At 36.3% G+C, this 13,397-nt stretch overlaps 1 protein-coding gene across 1 annotated transcript; it reads left to right on the forward strand.

The window, feature by feature from the left end:
• The first annotated feature begins 7 nt into the window (after positions 1-7).
• STX16 (syntaxin 16) lies at positions 8-13,072 on the forward strand. Its single transcript, XM_009576770.1, has 9 exons — positions 8-22; positions 2,549-2,560; positions 4,931-5,038; positions 6,264-6,404; positions 6,977-7,139; positions 8,087-8,178; positions 9,362-9,502; positions 10,009-10,089; positions 12,345-13,072. Exons 1-9 carry the CDS (start codon positions 11-13, stop codon positions 12,447-12,449), a joined length of 855 nt encoding a protein of 284 aa, XP_009575065.1. The 5' UTR covers positions 8-10; the 3' UTR covers positions 12,450-13,072.
• The last annotated feature ends 325 nt before the right edge of the window (positions 13,073-13,397 follow it).

Raw genomic sequence — 13,397 nt, forward strand, 5'->3', positions numbered from 1 at the left:
TTCACGTAGCATGGCTGCTGCGGTGAGTCTCCTCCCTTCATCCTACTGTACCTTGCTGCGCTAGGGCTCCAGGCAGCCGTGCGGTGTGCCCCGCTCCTCCCGTCGGGCCCTTCAGCCTTCCCCGATCCCCCCTCACCCTAGCTCCCTTTCTCTGAGTCCTCTCCTCAAAACCCCACCGTCCTCAGTACTTTCCCCCTTTCCCCCCTTCCCCTCCCTCCCCACCTTGTTGACCCCTTTTTCCTACTTCATGTAAAATGAATAGAAGAGATCTATCTTTGTGCTGATCACGTCTCTGTTCACTTCATGAGTAATAAATACAGTTATTAGAATAACTTCATGTTAGCATTGACATGAGGTTTTTCGTCCACTGTGCTTTTTGATGTCTCCTTTCCCCAAAGAGACTTTCCCCGTGTTACTGCATAGAGCAGAACTCTTCTATTCACTTCAGTGTGGGCACCGTTAAGTATGCTAGTGTAGATTATGCCCGTTGCTTGAATTTTTCCATAATTTGCTCTGATGTCCATTGCCCTTCTTACTTTTTTCCCCCAAAAAACCAAATAATACTGAAGGTCATCTGTGAGAGAGAGGAGTCAGTAGATTCCGGTGTGAGTCCTCATTACAGAAATTTCAAAAAGCCACTTGTTCGGTGGCAGTTTATGCGGCTTTGTCTAAGTTTTGAGCTAGTCAGACTGTGATGGTCTGTGTGGCAGCTCAGCTCTACTGAGGTTTTTACACTTTTTGTTCAAACTTATAATTTATTTGTAGTAGTCACCAGTAAATATCTGCTGGCAATCTTGTCATTCTAAATTGCTTTGCATTAATGCATTTTTGTTAGGAAAAGCAGTACTTTGTGCTGCAAACTTTATTTCAGCTGATGAGTTACTGTTGAATGGTCTTTGGTCATTGTTAACTCTATTACACCTGTGTCTAATGAGCTATGTATTAAATTGCATTTGCAGAACAGGAAATGTCAACAGTAATGTGTATTATACACGTTTAATTTGGCACTGCATTTAGTTCTTGTTAACATGGATTTTTGCCAATATCAGGATCACTTTTTTAGATCCTTGGATTTTTTTTTAAATATCACCTGGAAAAGTTAGTGATAGTTTAAACTCGCATACAGGCTACTAAGCAGTGAAACTATACTTTTACTCAACAGTGAGTGCAGTAACACTTAGCACTTGCATGAAATGTTTATTTACAGCATTTGTTAACATTAATTGAAGCTATTTTCTAGGATACCCATTCAAATGCAATCAAATCTAACTGTGATTGTAAATTGTTGCTCTTGTGCAGTGGATGAAGTTAGTCAATGGCTCAATCTTGATCCTGGGGGACAGTTGAGAGTTCCATAGTTACTTACTACAAGTGTACTATTTTAGTAAGAAGTGTAGAGATCGTAGTGTGAGCTATTCACCTTTCATGTTTCTAAGGTGCCTGTCGCTGTCAGAGTTGCAGCTAATTACTGTTTCTTTTGGGTGCTATCCCCAGAGCAGAGCTGTTGCGTGCCAGCAGGGCACTGTTGCAAATTCTAGCCCATAGTACTTTGGCTTACCTTAGTTCACTCTCCAGGCTTCTCCCAAAGAAATCCTTTACTCTGAGAGCTCTCTGTCAAAAATTGCATTTTGCCCTGCATTCTCATGTGGACAGTCAACCACTCCTTAAACTCAGATAATCAAAGTAGCATTCTTAATAGTATAGTCTTATTCAAAAGCCTGGTGTAGGATAAAAGAGTTCATTAGTTGAAGACTGCTGCATTGTTAAACCACAAGTATTTTGTCCTTGTTTTAGATCTGATATGCTTGCTTTATTAATCTTTCAGTGAAATACCCTATTCCTCATACATACCCTCCACAGTATAAAGACTGATGAATAGAGAAGGTGCATATACATTGCAGATACTAGCTTTTGTATTTTTTCAGATGCATGTAGGATTAATATTACCTGAAACTAGAGCATAATTGAAGTGTGTACATAAGTGAGCGTATACTGCATTTGCTTTTGCTTTTTGTCTTTTGCTGTCTGTTTTATCCTGTGGTAACTGGGGTGCTTGTCAAAAAATGTCTTACAAAAGCTTGTATGTGCATCCTCCGATCATAATCAAACCTTCTAACTCACCAGTGGATGTTGAATACTGCAGTCAAATTGCCCTTGCTGTCACGCTTTAATATATTCTATTGCAGTTTTTTTACCTGAAATTTTGGTAACTAGAAACTTCCCTGTGCAGTTACTTTGGAAAACAAACCAAGCTCTTAACTTGATCTCTTATGTTCTTTCTGTTTACCAAGCAACTGAAATCCTTTTTTTTAAAAGTTTGTGCATTAAGCAAAATGCTGACTTAAAAAATACAATATCATGATGTGTTTATTGAATAGTCGTGTTTTGAAAGCCAGTTTGTTTTGTTCTTGGTAAACCATGCTTAAAAAAATAAATTAGTATTTTCTCAACTGACCATACCCTATATCTGTCCTATGTCTCTTTTTTCCCTTTTATCTTTTGCTGTCTCTAACTGGATGGGGCTGATGGGATCTACAAATCACTTCAGGAGCTGGATGAGGTATTGTTTTTCACATTTTATTCCGCCATGGTGCATCAAGCGTACACTGCTGAGTTAAAATGTTCCTTTCTTTATTCTGCTAGTTTTATTAAATTTCATTATATAGAATGAGGTGTCTCCGTGTACAGTAGGAGGACAAGGCTGCATAGAGAAGGCAAGCATTTTGTGATTATAATGTTACATTGTTAATAGATAAATGTATAAACTAGTATACATATGGGATATAGTGACTGTACAATGAAGCTATTAACTGTTTTATGCTATGCATAAATTGTGCAAATTTTATTGGTCAGGAAATAAGGCCAGGGATAAAAAACAGGCTTTCAGGAAAGAATTGCCCAGGAAGGAAGAGAGATTGTTTTTTTTTGGGGGTGGGAAGACGGGATGGACAGACGGACCACAAAGCTTTCCAGGTCTGATAAAGGAAAATTAGAAATCTGGGAGACACTAGGAAGTGAGGTTTTTGTATGAAAACTTTCCCTGAGAACAAACAGTGAAGTAATCAGGTATGTATCATTGACAATACCACCTCTTTCCATCTCCAGTAAAGAAAGATTATTTTAGCTCTGAAATTACAAAGCCTGGTTTCAACTGGTAACAAGATCTATCTTTGTCTTCCAATTCCATCCATTTCCCTGCCTTCCTCTCAGAGGAGGAAGATGACTGGAGGTATCTGTGGCCCCAGTGCTAAATGTTGCTCTGTGGCCCTGCACACTGTTAAGTATGTATCATACTTGGCGTTAAATTGGAGAATCATAGGCATTCTTGTTGGAAGGAACCTCTGGAGATACTGTAGTTCAAGCTCCTGCTCAAAACAGGACTACTGGTAATCTATATAGGGTCATCCATGATTTTGTTTAACCAGGTCTTGAAAAACACCAAGAACAAAGATACCATACTTTGTCTGGACAACCTCACCAACACTGAGCCATTGTAGAAATAGGTTTCTTTGTACCTGCACTATAGCACTGAGTCTAGTTACATAAGTTTCTACATCCTACCAGGAAAAATCTTCTGATCTGTTTAAAGGTTAGTAGCATTAATGCTGTCCTTAACAAAAGAATTCTTATTGAGGGTGAACAGCCCATTTTACTGGTAATGATCTCAAAGCAGATAAATAAATCTGTACCTGTATATTCAAGATCAGACACAGCTTTTAATTTCTGCCAAACTGAGCTTTAAAAAAACCAAACAAAACCAAAACAAACACCCTGCACATTATGTTCTTACTCCATTATAGTTGTCGTATTTTAAGCTTTCTTGAGGTTGAAGTTATTCAACCTGCGTCCAAAGGCATTATTTGAAAAATAAAACTCCGATAGATTTATCACAGGCATTTTGTGACTCTAAAAAATACTTTTAATTAGTTATGTGGTTTTTTTCCCTAAAGCCTTTTAATATTTCAACCCTACAAATTGGATTCTATTCCCAAAAATAGTCTCCAAAACGTGTATTATACCCTTCTGCAACTACGACTGTGCTGCTGTACATCAGTGTGCATCAGTCTCCAATAATATAACCCCCTGATTTATTGCACCTGAGTTATTCAAATTATGACTATTAATTGTGATAAAGGGTTTCTTTTACTCCTTCCCTATCTAGAGCCCTCCTGTGGATCTGTGTGTAAGCTGGCTGGCACATTGTCTTATTTACTCTCTGACAATCTCTGGAATTTTCTGGAGAATTACTCCACCCACTTTCCTGCAACTTTCTTTGCCTCAGACCATATAGCTGAAGCAGCAAGCATGTATCATTGTGATATAGGGAAGTGTGGATTGGTCACTGCCTTGGCTATTTTTCTTTAGCACCTTTTAATTTCCGTTAAATAATTTAATAATTTTAGTTGCATGTCATTTTGCAAGAGGGTTTGTTCTTCAGCTGCCTAGTAGGTGAGTGTCTGGCTAAATACACCATGGTTTGAGAACAATCTCGGGATACTATTTTTATTTCTTGGAGATATAATAAACATTTTTATTTGGAGTTTTTCCCAAATGAAATTTTCAGACGTGCCTGACCCAGTATAAACCACGCTACACCATTGATTAGGGATCCCTTGGCTGTGAATCATTGTCTAATACGAAATGTACTAACATGAGAATTACTTGAATTCTCGCTGCAATACCATATTTTCTCCTTGAAAATCTGCTAAGAATTTATTCTAAGAGTAACTTTCATCTTTCAGATCCTGTAGGAAGCGGGAGGATAGGGACAAACCAGGAGATGTGGAGCTTGATCATACCTGCATCATTTGCAAACACATTTTCGAGGTTAATTTTTATGGGAAGGCATACATGCATTTTTTCCTAACGCTCAAAGATTTGGATCTAATTTGAGTAAAATTAATTTTCTGTCTTTTCTTATCTTCTGTAGCTTGCTGATGATCGTATGGCACTGGTATCAGGAATAAGTTTAGATCCCGAAGCAGCAATTGGAGTAACAAAACGCTTACCTCCCAAATGGGTTGATGGAGCAGACGAAGTAAGTTGTGTGGCAAATCCAACACAGAGTTTGATTCCCCATATAGGGATTTATTAGTGTTGTCAGTTACATTTCAATGCTGTAAGTTTTATGATAGAAGTAGTATTAGAAAAAAGATTAAAATTGTGTTTTCTAAATTGACACCCTTGTTTAGAGGAAAATATCAGGCAAGCTGTGACTTATCTTGAAAGATATATTGCAAGTGAAATAAAGGGAGATTATCTAGGGCCATGAATTCCAGAAGACTGGGTTTGCATCATCAGTAGGAGCCCAGTATTAACAGTACACTGGGACCATTAGGATAGACATGCTGTGGCTGAGCATTTAGACTTGAGACTGCGGGAAGGTCCTAAAGCTCTTAGCAAAGCATCGTGCTCAGTTTGAAACTTAAGAGGAAGGGTACAAAAAAATTAGCACTTCCAGTAGACTTTTTGTTTGAACCCATTGAGGGGTCCAACTGAACAGACCCTAAAATGGTGGAGATTAGCAGTTTACTCTTTGAAAACAGAAAGAGTTAGTGTCTTCTAGCAGGAGAATTTTTCCTGCCTATGCAGTACTGATGCCTTGCAAGTTATGGAAATATTTGGGCAAATGAGAGGGAATGATTCTGGAGGCATCTAATTAAAACCTGTTCCAGTATTTGGAGTGTGAAGCTATTCTTGACTTCCAGAAAATCCTTTTAAAATGTACTCTTGGAACACATGTTGGCTCATCAGTTTGTGCATACAGAACCCATTGTGCAGAAAGGTGATCAGTCTCCTTTTTGCTACAATAATAATCATCCTTACAAATTTATTTTTAATTACTTGTTTGAAAGCATGTCATTGAACTTCCACTGTTAAGTTCAGGCTATTCAATGTTTGACAGAGTTGAAGGTGTGACCTGAATTTTCATTTATATTTTTGGAAGTTCGCTAAACCTTTTTACTATGATATTAATTATATAATGATAAAAATATTATTCCAATTTAATGAAGTATATTTGAAAACAGCAGTCTTGCCTAAGATTAACAAGAGTAGGTTCAAAAAGTAGCAAACTCAAAGTATATGAGAGTATTCAGTTACTTCTTAGTCAGCTTTTTATGTGGGGTTTTTTAAATGATCTTTGGTCTGCTTTTTATGTAATACAGGTTTCTTGCAATGATTTTTGTCTAGCATTTGTCAGAACCTTTTCCTCTGAAACATTAGTCACTTCCCTTTCTTCATCGTTGGGTTTTCTGGTTTAGATTCAGTATGATATTGCCAGGGTTAAACAGAAGATGAAAGAATTAGCCAGTCTTCATGATAAACATCTAAACAGACCAACACTGGATGACAGCAGTGAAGAAGAACGGGCAATAGAAATAACAACCCAAGAGATCACACAGGTACAGACTGCTTTCCATTCTAAACCTACAGTTTGACATATCTGTAATGCATCATGATGAGGCAGTGGTTTCCTTTGAATAAAGCATTTCTTTTGTAATCAGTATTAGAGTGAGCCAGAAGTCCTGGGTTCTATGCTTGGTACTGCACTCATTGTCTCAGTGAACTTCTCAACAAGTCACTTAACCTCCCTGTTCTTTTACTTACCTGTTTGCTTTTCTACTTAGAATAGGATTGGGAGACTTAATCAAATCACATTTACAGATATCTCAGAGAAATACGTACATACAGATTTTTTTTTTTTTCTTCTAAGGCTTCCAGTCCAAGCAGTTATAATGAAGCAAATGTCTTTGGTCAGAATTAGTTGTGTTACTCTGCTACCCTGTTAGCTTTAAGTTGTTTGTTCATCTATGTTCTGTGTTTCCATACCTTTTTAAACATTGCACTGGGCAATACGAAATTAATTTTTAAAATCTAGAAATCAAAATATTAGTCTTCCATTTGGAACTTTTGCCATGTGATATTTAAAATGTGTGTTGCTGTATGTTTTTTACTAATGGGATTGTTTTCTCAGTTATTTCACAGATGTCAGAGAGCAGTCCAGGTCTTGCAGAGCAGGTCACGTAGTTGTACAGAACAAGAAGCACGTGTTCTCAGGAATGTAGTGTCTTCCTTAGCACAGTCCCTTCAGGACCTATCCACCAACTTTAGGCATGCACAGTCTGACTATCTCAAACGTAAGCATAAGAGATACAGTAATACATGGGCACCTTCTGTGGAAACCACTAATTAAGCTGTGCTTATTTTCTTGATTGGGAAAATTGAAGCACAAAAGGGTTAAGTGATGCACACAGGACTACCAGAAGTATATTAGAGTGAAGGTTAGAATTTGGGAGTTTCTGGTTCACAGCCCATGTTCAAACTGCTTTATTCTACCTCTCTCTCATATTTCTAAAGGAGAAATTTCATGTTTAAATGTATCAACAAAACCAGTGTATTTCATCCATCCACATTTTAATGCATCATTGCTTCTCAAATTGTGGTCTGCAAAGCTACTTCTGTTACACTGGTGAAGCAGCCATTGGTCTTCAGACATGATACCCACTGTTGATTGGTAGTCTGTGATAGATACAACTTCAAAAAGCAGTCTGTGATAAATTAAAATTCTGCATCCATAAACAGTTCGGAAGTGGAATATCCTCTGTTTAAAACTAAAATTGTGTGGAATTCTATTTTCAGCTAGGTAAGATTATTTTAATCTTGGAAGAAACCCACAAAAATTTGATCTTCAAATTTAATACTTATATAATATTTCTTCATCCCATGGCACAGGTGGAACTTAAGATCACAATTCAGACAAGGGATGTTCCTAAGAGAATTTGTTAGAAAATAGCCTAGAGTGATCACACTTTAAGGCTCTTAACTTACCTAATTTTTTTAACTTCATGGAACATAATGACTTAAAATCACTGATTTAATCGGCATCTTGCAAGTCTGGTTGAATTTGTTATGCTTTGTTAAATAGTAAGCCTGTGTGAGAATTAAAATTTAGATACTGCTATTTATGTCATTCATTAGCCAGATTTTCTTTCTTGTGCTTTTCTATATGGTGCTTCAGACCTCACTCTTACTCTGATTATAGTATGCATAAATATTATGTTCAAACATAGTTTGTCTTTTACAGACATGAAGAATAGAGAAGAAAGATCCAAACACTTCTTCGACACCTCAGTCCCACTGATGGATGATGGGGAGGATGATACACTTTACGATAGAGTAAGTTAAGATATTATTACACAAATTCGATACGAAGAACCTTTTTAATGTACCTTTAATTTTAGTATGAAAATTTCAAAATGGTATGCCATGAGCACCAAGCTACCTGGAAACTCTATTTCTGCAGATTTCTGTGATGCATTTTCCTAATTAGTATTGCTGTTGCAATGTTAAGATGATTGTGCCATCAGCCTTAGTGTTGCAGTGCAAAGGAACTCAGTTTGACTACTGAATTCTCCTTACATGACTTACAGGGACTAGAAGGTCTGTAAATACAGTGCTGCCTTTGTCATACCACCTTTTCGGGCAGATGCAATTGTTAGAAAATTGTGTGATTCTAAGTTTGGGTGGAAGGTGGCATTCACTTCAAAGTGAACTTCCAAGTGTAACTGAAGATTTTCAGTACTACAAATTGTTGCAAATAATGGTGTAATGGTTTGTTTCTGCATGCTTAAATTGTTATGTTGTAGAGCAGTACCAGACCCACTTCTTTATTTTACTTTGTTGTGGAGTTTGGGAATACTGCATTTCTAAGCAATAGTGGGATCTGTTCTATTGCGTCCTATCTAATAGTGCCACAGAATACTCTTAATGGTAATGCTTAATGTTTAACTGAAAACTTACGGAAAAAGTTAAGGCAACTTTTCAGCTAATCTTGTGTATAAGAGGTTTTTCACTTACCTCTATAAGAGTGATGGGTGGGAAGGATAGTGTTCAGTTGTGAATGGCCTTGGGAGACAAAAACAGTAAGGTCTCTATGGGTTAAAACAAAATCAGAATTGCTGCTTTGTCTTTACACGTTTTAATGACTATTGACATTATGGGACCTTCTGTAATGCTGATCAATCAGTAGATATTCCATAACTACAAGACACATGTATTGGATTTGTACATCAATAAAAACATTCTTTAGGACAGATCTTATTTTTAAAAGCTGCTTATATGTTCAGGCAGAATGTAAGACTTAGATTTTCTCTGCTAAAACTATAAATAGCTGTCCAAGTTATTTTAGTGGCCCTGAAACTCTGTTTTTAAAATACAGTAAGATTTTTTTTAGATAGTTGTCTACTATGGAAATTCCAAAAGGACTGTTGTATTATAAAATCTTACAATAATTATAATTATTTCTAGTGTTTTTACGCTGTTAGTATTAGTTCAACATCTAAATCTTTTATTTTTACAGGGGTTTACAGATGACCAGCTAGCATTGGTGGAGCAAAACACATTAATGGTGGAAGAGAAACGAGAAATCCGTCAGATTGTACAGTCCATCTCGGATCTTAATGAAATATTTAGGGACCTGGGAGCAATGATAGTAGAACAGGTACATTGACATCACAGTGTTAGTAAGAAATCCCCTGTTGTAACATCCTGTTTTCATGTGCTTCTTCCTTTTCCTAACTTACCTCTTCAGGCTAAGGTTTCCTCTGCTTGAAACCTGCCAGAAGATGAGTTAATGAAAATAAATAAATAAAAATTCAACTGGTTATGGGAGTTAGACGAGAGAAAAATAGAATGCCAAAGTTCTGTTGGTTATTTCTCCCAAAGATTCAGTTTAGGTTAAATGTGTCAGCCAAAAGCACCTGAACTGGAAGTAAGGTGATTATTAAGGGATGTGATGTGAGATAGTGACAGAGCTGCCAGTTAGACATTGAGCAAGGAGGTCGTTTAATGAAGTCCCAACTAATTCTTCTGGAGAAGTTCATAGTTTACGTAGTTCATTAGCTGTTTGCTGTGAGCGTTGTTAATTCCTCTGCTGCTCATAATAATAATTGCTTTATGAAGTTCATTTAGGTTCAATTTGGTGCTCATTCTCTCCATTTTATTTAGGGAACAGTTCTAGATAGAATTGACTACAATGTTGAACAGTCATGTATGAAAACTGAAGAGGGTCTAAAACAACTACATAAGGTAAGCTGACGGAATACTTAAGCTGCTTTGCATATCTAATAATCTTTTGTAATTTAATAGCCATTAAGTTGTCCAATTGAAAAATGATTGAATATCATCCCTTTTAGAAATGATTGCTGTACAGTATAAAATGTCCAACTGTACTGTAGTAGGAACTTTCCATTAACTTCTGTTAATGTCATGCTTGATGCCTAGTGTTAATTTCTTAAATAATTTTCTGGGCATCCAAGCAATGTGCTTTGATCTTTATATTGCTGACCTGGTGGGACCTATCTGCAATTCTTTCTCTGTTTGGAGAGCCCAGCACTTGTGAAATAGGACTGGTTATTGGGTACCTCACTATAGATTTCAGTCAGTTGAAATATCTCAATAGTGTGGGCAGCAAGAATAATTTTTAATGTTTTCTCTTACCATCTGACACTTGTTAGAAGTTAGCTCCAACCTTATGCTTTTAATGTGAAGCTCTTACTATGAACATCTGAAAAGTTTTAATTGGCAGCAGAACACAGTTTTGTGGTTGTTTTGTTTTGCTGGCTTTTTTGTTTTGTTTTGATTTTAAGCGAAGTTCTGACTTGTCAGCTCAGTTCAGTCCTTCCATTGCTGGAAATAAAGTGGAATGAGAATTTATGCAAAAGCCTCTTAGGTAAAACATTCTGTTTTGGAAACACGGACATCTTATTACTACACACTCAACTTCGTCATATTATGGTAGACTTCTAATATATGGACAGCAAAAAAGTGCCATTTGAGGAAAAGCAAAATAAATTGGTTATAGGTTTATTCTTGTTATACATAAAAGTAAATTGGAGATCACTAAATAAGGCATTGACCATTGGTGAACAAGGCTTAAAGTAATTGCAAGCAATTTGCACAAACTGAACTGGAAATAAATGAATCAGTTGGAATCAATGCTATTTCTAATCCAGTGGTAGTTAATGAATTGTCGGCAAACCCCTGTTTGGATTGCTGATTAGAGTATGGATTTTTGATGCAATATATACCTGTCTTCAGTATAGCATCGGGATTTTTTCACCTGTCATGGAAGACACACACACAGGTCTGAATAGTAGTATCAGACATGGATACCTTGCTGTTTCTAATACTGTTGGTAGATTTACTCTGATTCAGTATCTAGAATGTCAATTTTTTTTTCTATTTTAATTGGCATAATTATTACAAACTACTGAGACAGCACTTTCACAGAAATTACATTAATTCACTGCAGAAGTCTGGTGATACGAATCACCAGTTACCAATTTCTGCTTCACATGAAAATTGGAATCAGTTATGATACTTTGTCAGGCTTTGATACTTAAAGCCTAATTAAGTAAATAATCACAGTGGTTGCATGCTACATAGTTTCAGGTCAAAAACTCCTCTTTAGCAGATCTAATAATAAATAACTACTTTCCAGGGACTATAAAGGAGAAGAATTAATATCTTTCCCTTTAAATTTTGAAGGTTTATTAATTTAAAAAGAATTAAATGCAAGTTTTTTTTTTGTTTAGCTTCTATTAGCAGACTTTCATTTGGCTTTTGGAGAGTTTTCTCCACGTTGCCTCCTTTTAATTCCCCTGGGAAAAAGAGGAAAGGGATGAGAAAATGTGGTTAGAAGAAAGAAGGAATGAAGCAGAAAACTGAGAACCAAGTCAAAAAGAAAGCTTTCAGTTCTAATTGAAATTAAATGAAAATGCACAGCTGAATCAGGTACAACAAAAATGCCTATTAAAAAAGGAAGTGTTGTTGTGAATTTTGATGTCCTTCAAATACAATACAGGAATCTTATATCAGCAAAATGAGTTAAAACATCTTACCAACTTTCACTGTTCAGACTTTCACATACCCAGTTGCCTGATCTTGTTTCCATGGTCTTCATAGCTAGGTGTTCTTCCAAATGAAGTATCATTCTTATATGTAGCTCATATGTCCTGTGGAGGCATCGGGCCCTCTCAAGGACTGCTGAAAAGAAGCCACAGTGAGGTTGCTTAACAGATACGAGGATGCATTCTTCTTTATAGAGTCTGCTGTTTAATACAGATAAATGACTTCAGTATACATTTACCTTCACTGAAGTCTATGGTGCAGACCAGAGTTATTTTGTGGGAGTTGCTTGCAATATACATTGTATGAAATGTCAGGTTACCGGAGAACAATTCTTTGTTCTGTACGTGTACTTCACTTATACTAAACAAGAGTCTGTACTTTGTAGCTTTGCAGAAATCAAAGTATTAACTCTTTCTTTTCTGTTTCTATAGGCAGAGCAATATCAAAAGAAGAATCGGAAGATGCTTGTTATTTTAATTTTGTTTGTTATAGTAATTGTCCTTATTGTTGTTCTTATTGGTGTAAAGTCACACTAGGTTTCACTTCATTTTCTCATTTTTGGAGTTTACGTGAACTTTTTTCCCCAATGTGAATGGATGGACCTGCACTCCAGAAAGCTGCCTTTGAATGTATAAGCCCTTGTGGTGCAAAGTCTGTGCAATGTTTCTGTAGAATTCTTCAAAGTACAAGTTTGGTGATCTGTGAGGTGTTTGTAAGGATTATACGGAAAATATCAGGAAATTTGATGCTCCCACACAAATAATTTGGCGCTCTATGCAGAGGTATTTGGAAACACAGTACTTAAACTTCAATTTTGTAATTATTTTTACCAGTGAGTATAGTAATTAGTGTGTTACTGTGGAAAAAAAAATGTGTTGTCTTCTGTATTCTTATGTCACAATTGTTACAGGCTTCAAATTTAAACCATGTTACATGGGACTAGATAACAAAAATTGATCTAGATGTAAAATACGTTGAGGCACAAAAATGTTTGACTTCATCTCCTTTCTTCCAGACTCAAAAAATCCAAAGAACTGGATAGACAGCTAAACAAAAAAGCTTTTAGCAACCAGAACGTAATCCAACCCGTGTGATCTTACTTTAGATACTGCACCATTACTAAGAATCAGAGTACTACTTGATCTTGTAAATAACAAGATTTAATCACTGGCATAATTTAACACATTTAGTTAATTAAAAAATTTTCTGAGCTTGAGTAATCATGGGAATGTTTTTCCTCACCAGAATGATCATGTGTATTTTTTCATGTACAATTTTTTTAGTTTGAAGTACAGACATTACATTAAAGCAGTGGTGAAGTTAAACCTAAAAATTAGAGATTCTCCTTTTGGCTTTTTACTCCATCTGACCTGCTGTAGTGGGTCTCAGATGTTTCAAACTTTAGTTGTTTTATAAGCTGTTTATTTTACAGTGCATCTGTTCGTATGTGTTATCTTTTTTGTATAAGAAGTGACTTCACTACA

This window comes from Fulmarus glacialis, unplaced genomic scaffold (assembly GCF_000690835.1).
Source record: "Fulmarus glacialis isolate BGI_N327 unplaced genomic scaffold, ASM69083v1 scaffold44810, whole genome shotgun sequence".
In the NCBI taxonomy this organism is placed as follows: domain Eukaryota; kingdom Metazoa; phylum Chordata; class Aves; order Procellariiformes; family Procellariidae; genus Fulmarus; species Fulmarus glacialis.

Coding starts and splice junctions, on each gene's coding strand:
- STX16 (XM_009576770.1), top strand. Junction 7,140..8,086: donor ACAGTCTGACTATCTCAAAC/GTAAGCATAAGA, acceptor TGTCTTTTACAG/ACATGAAGAATAGAGAAGAA. Junction 8,179..9,361: donor ATGATACACTTTACGATAGA/GTAAGTTAAGAT, acceptor TTATTTTTACAG/GGGTTTACAGATGACCAGCT.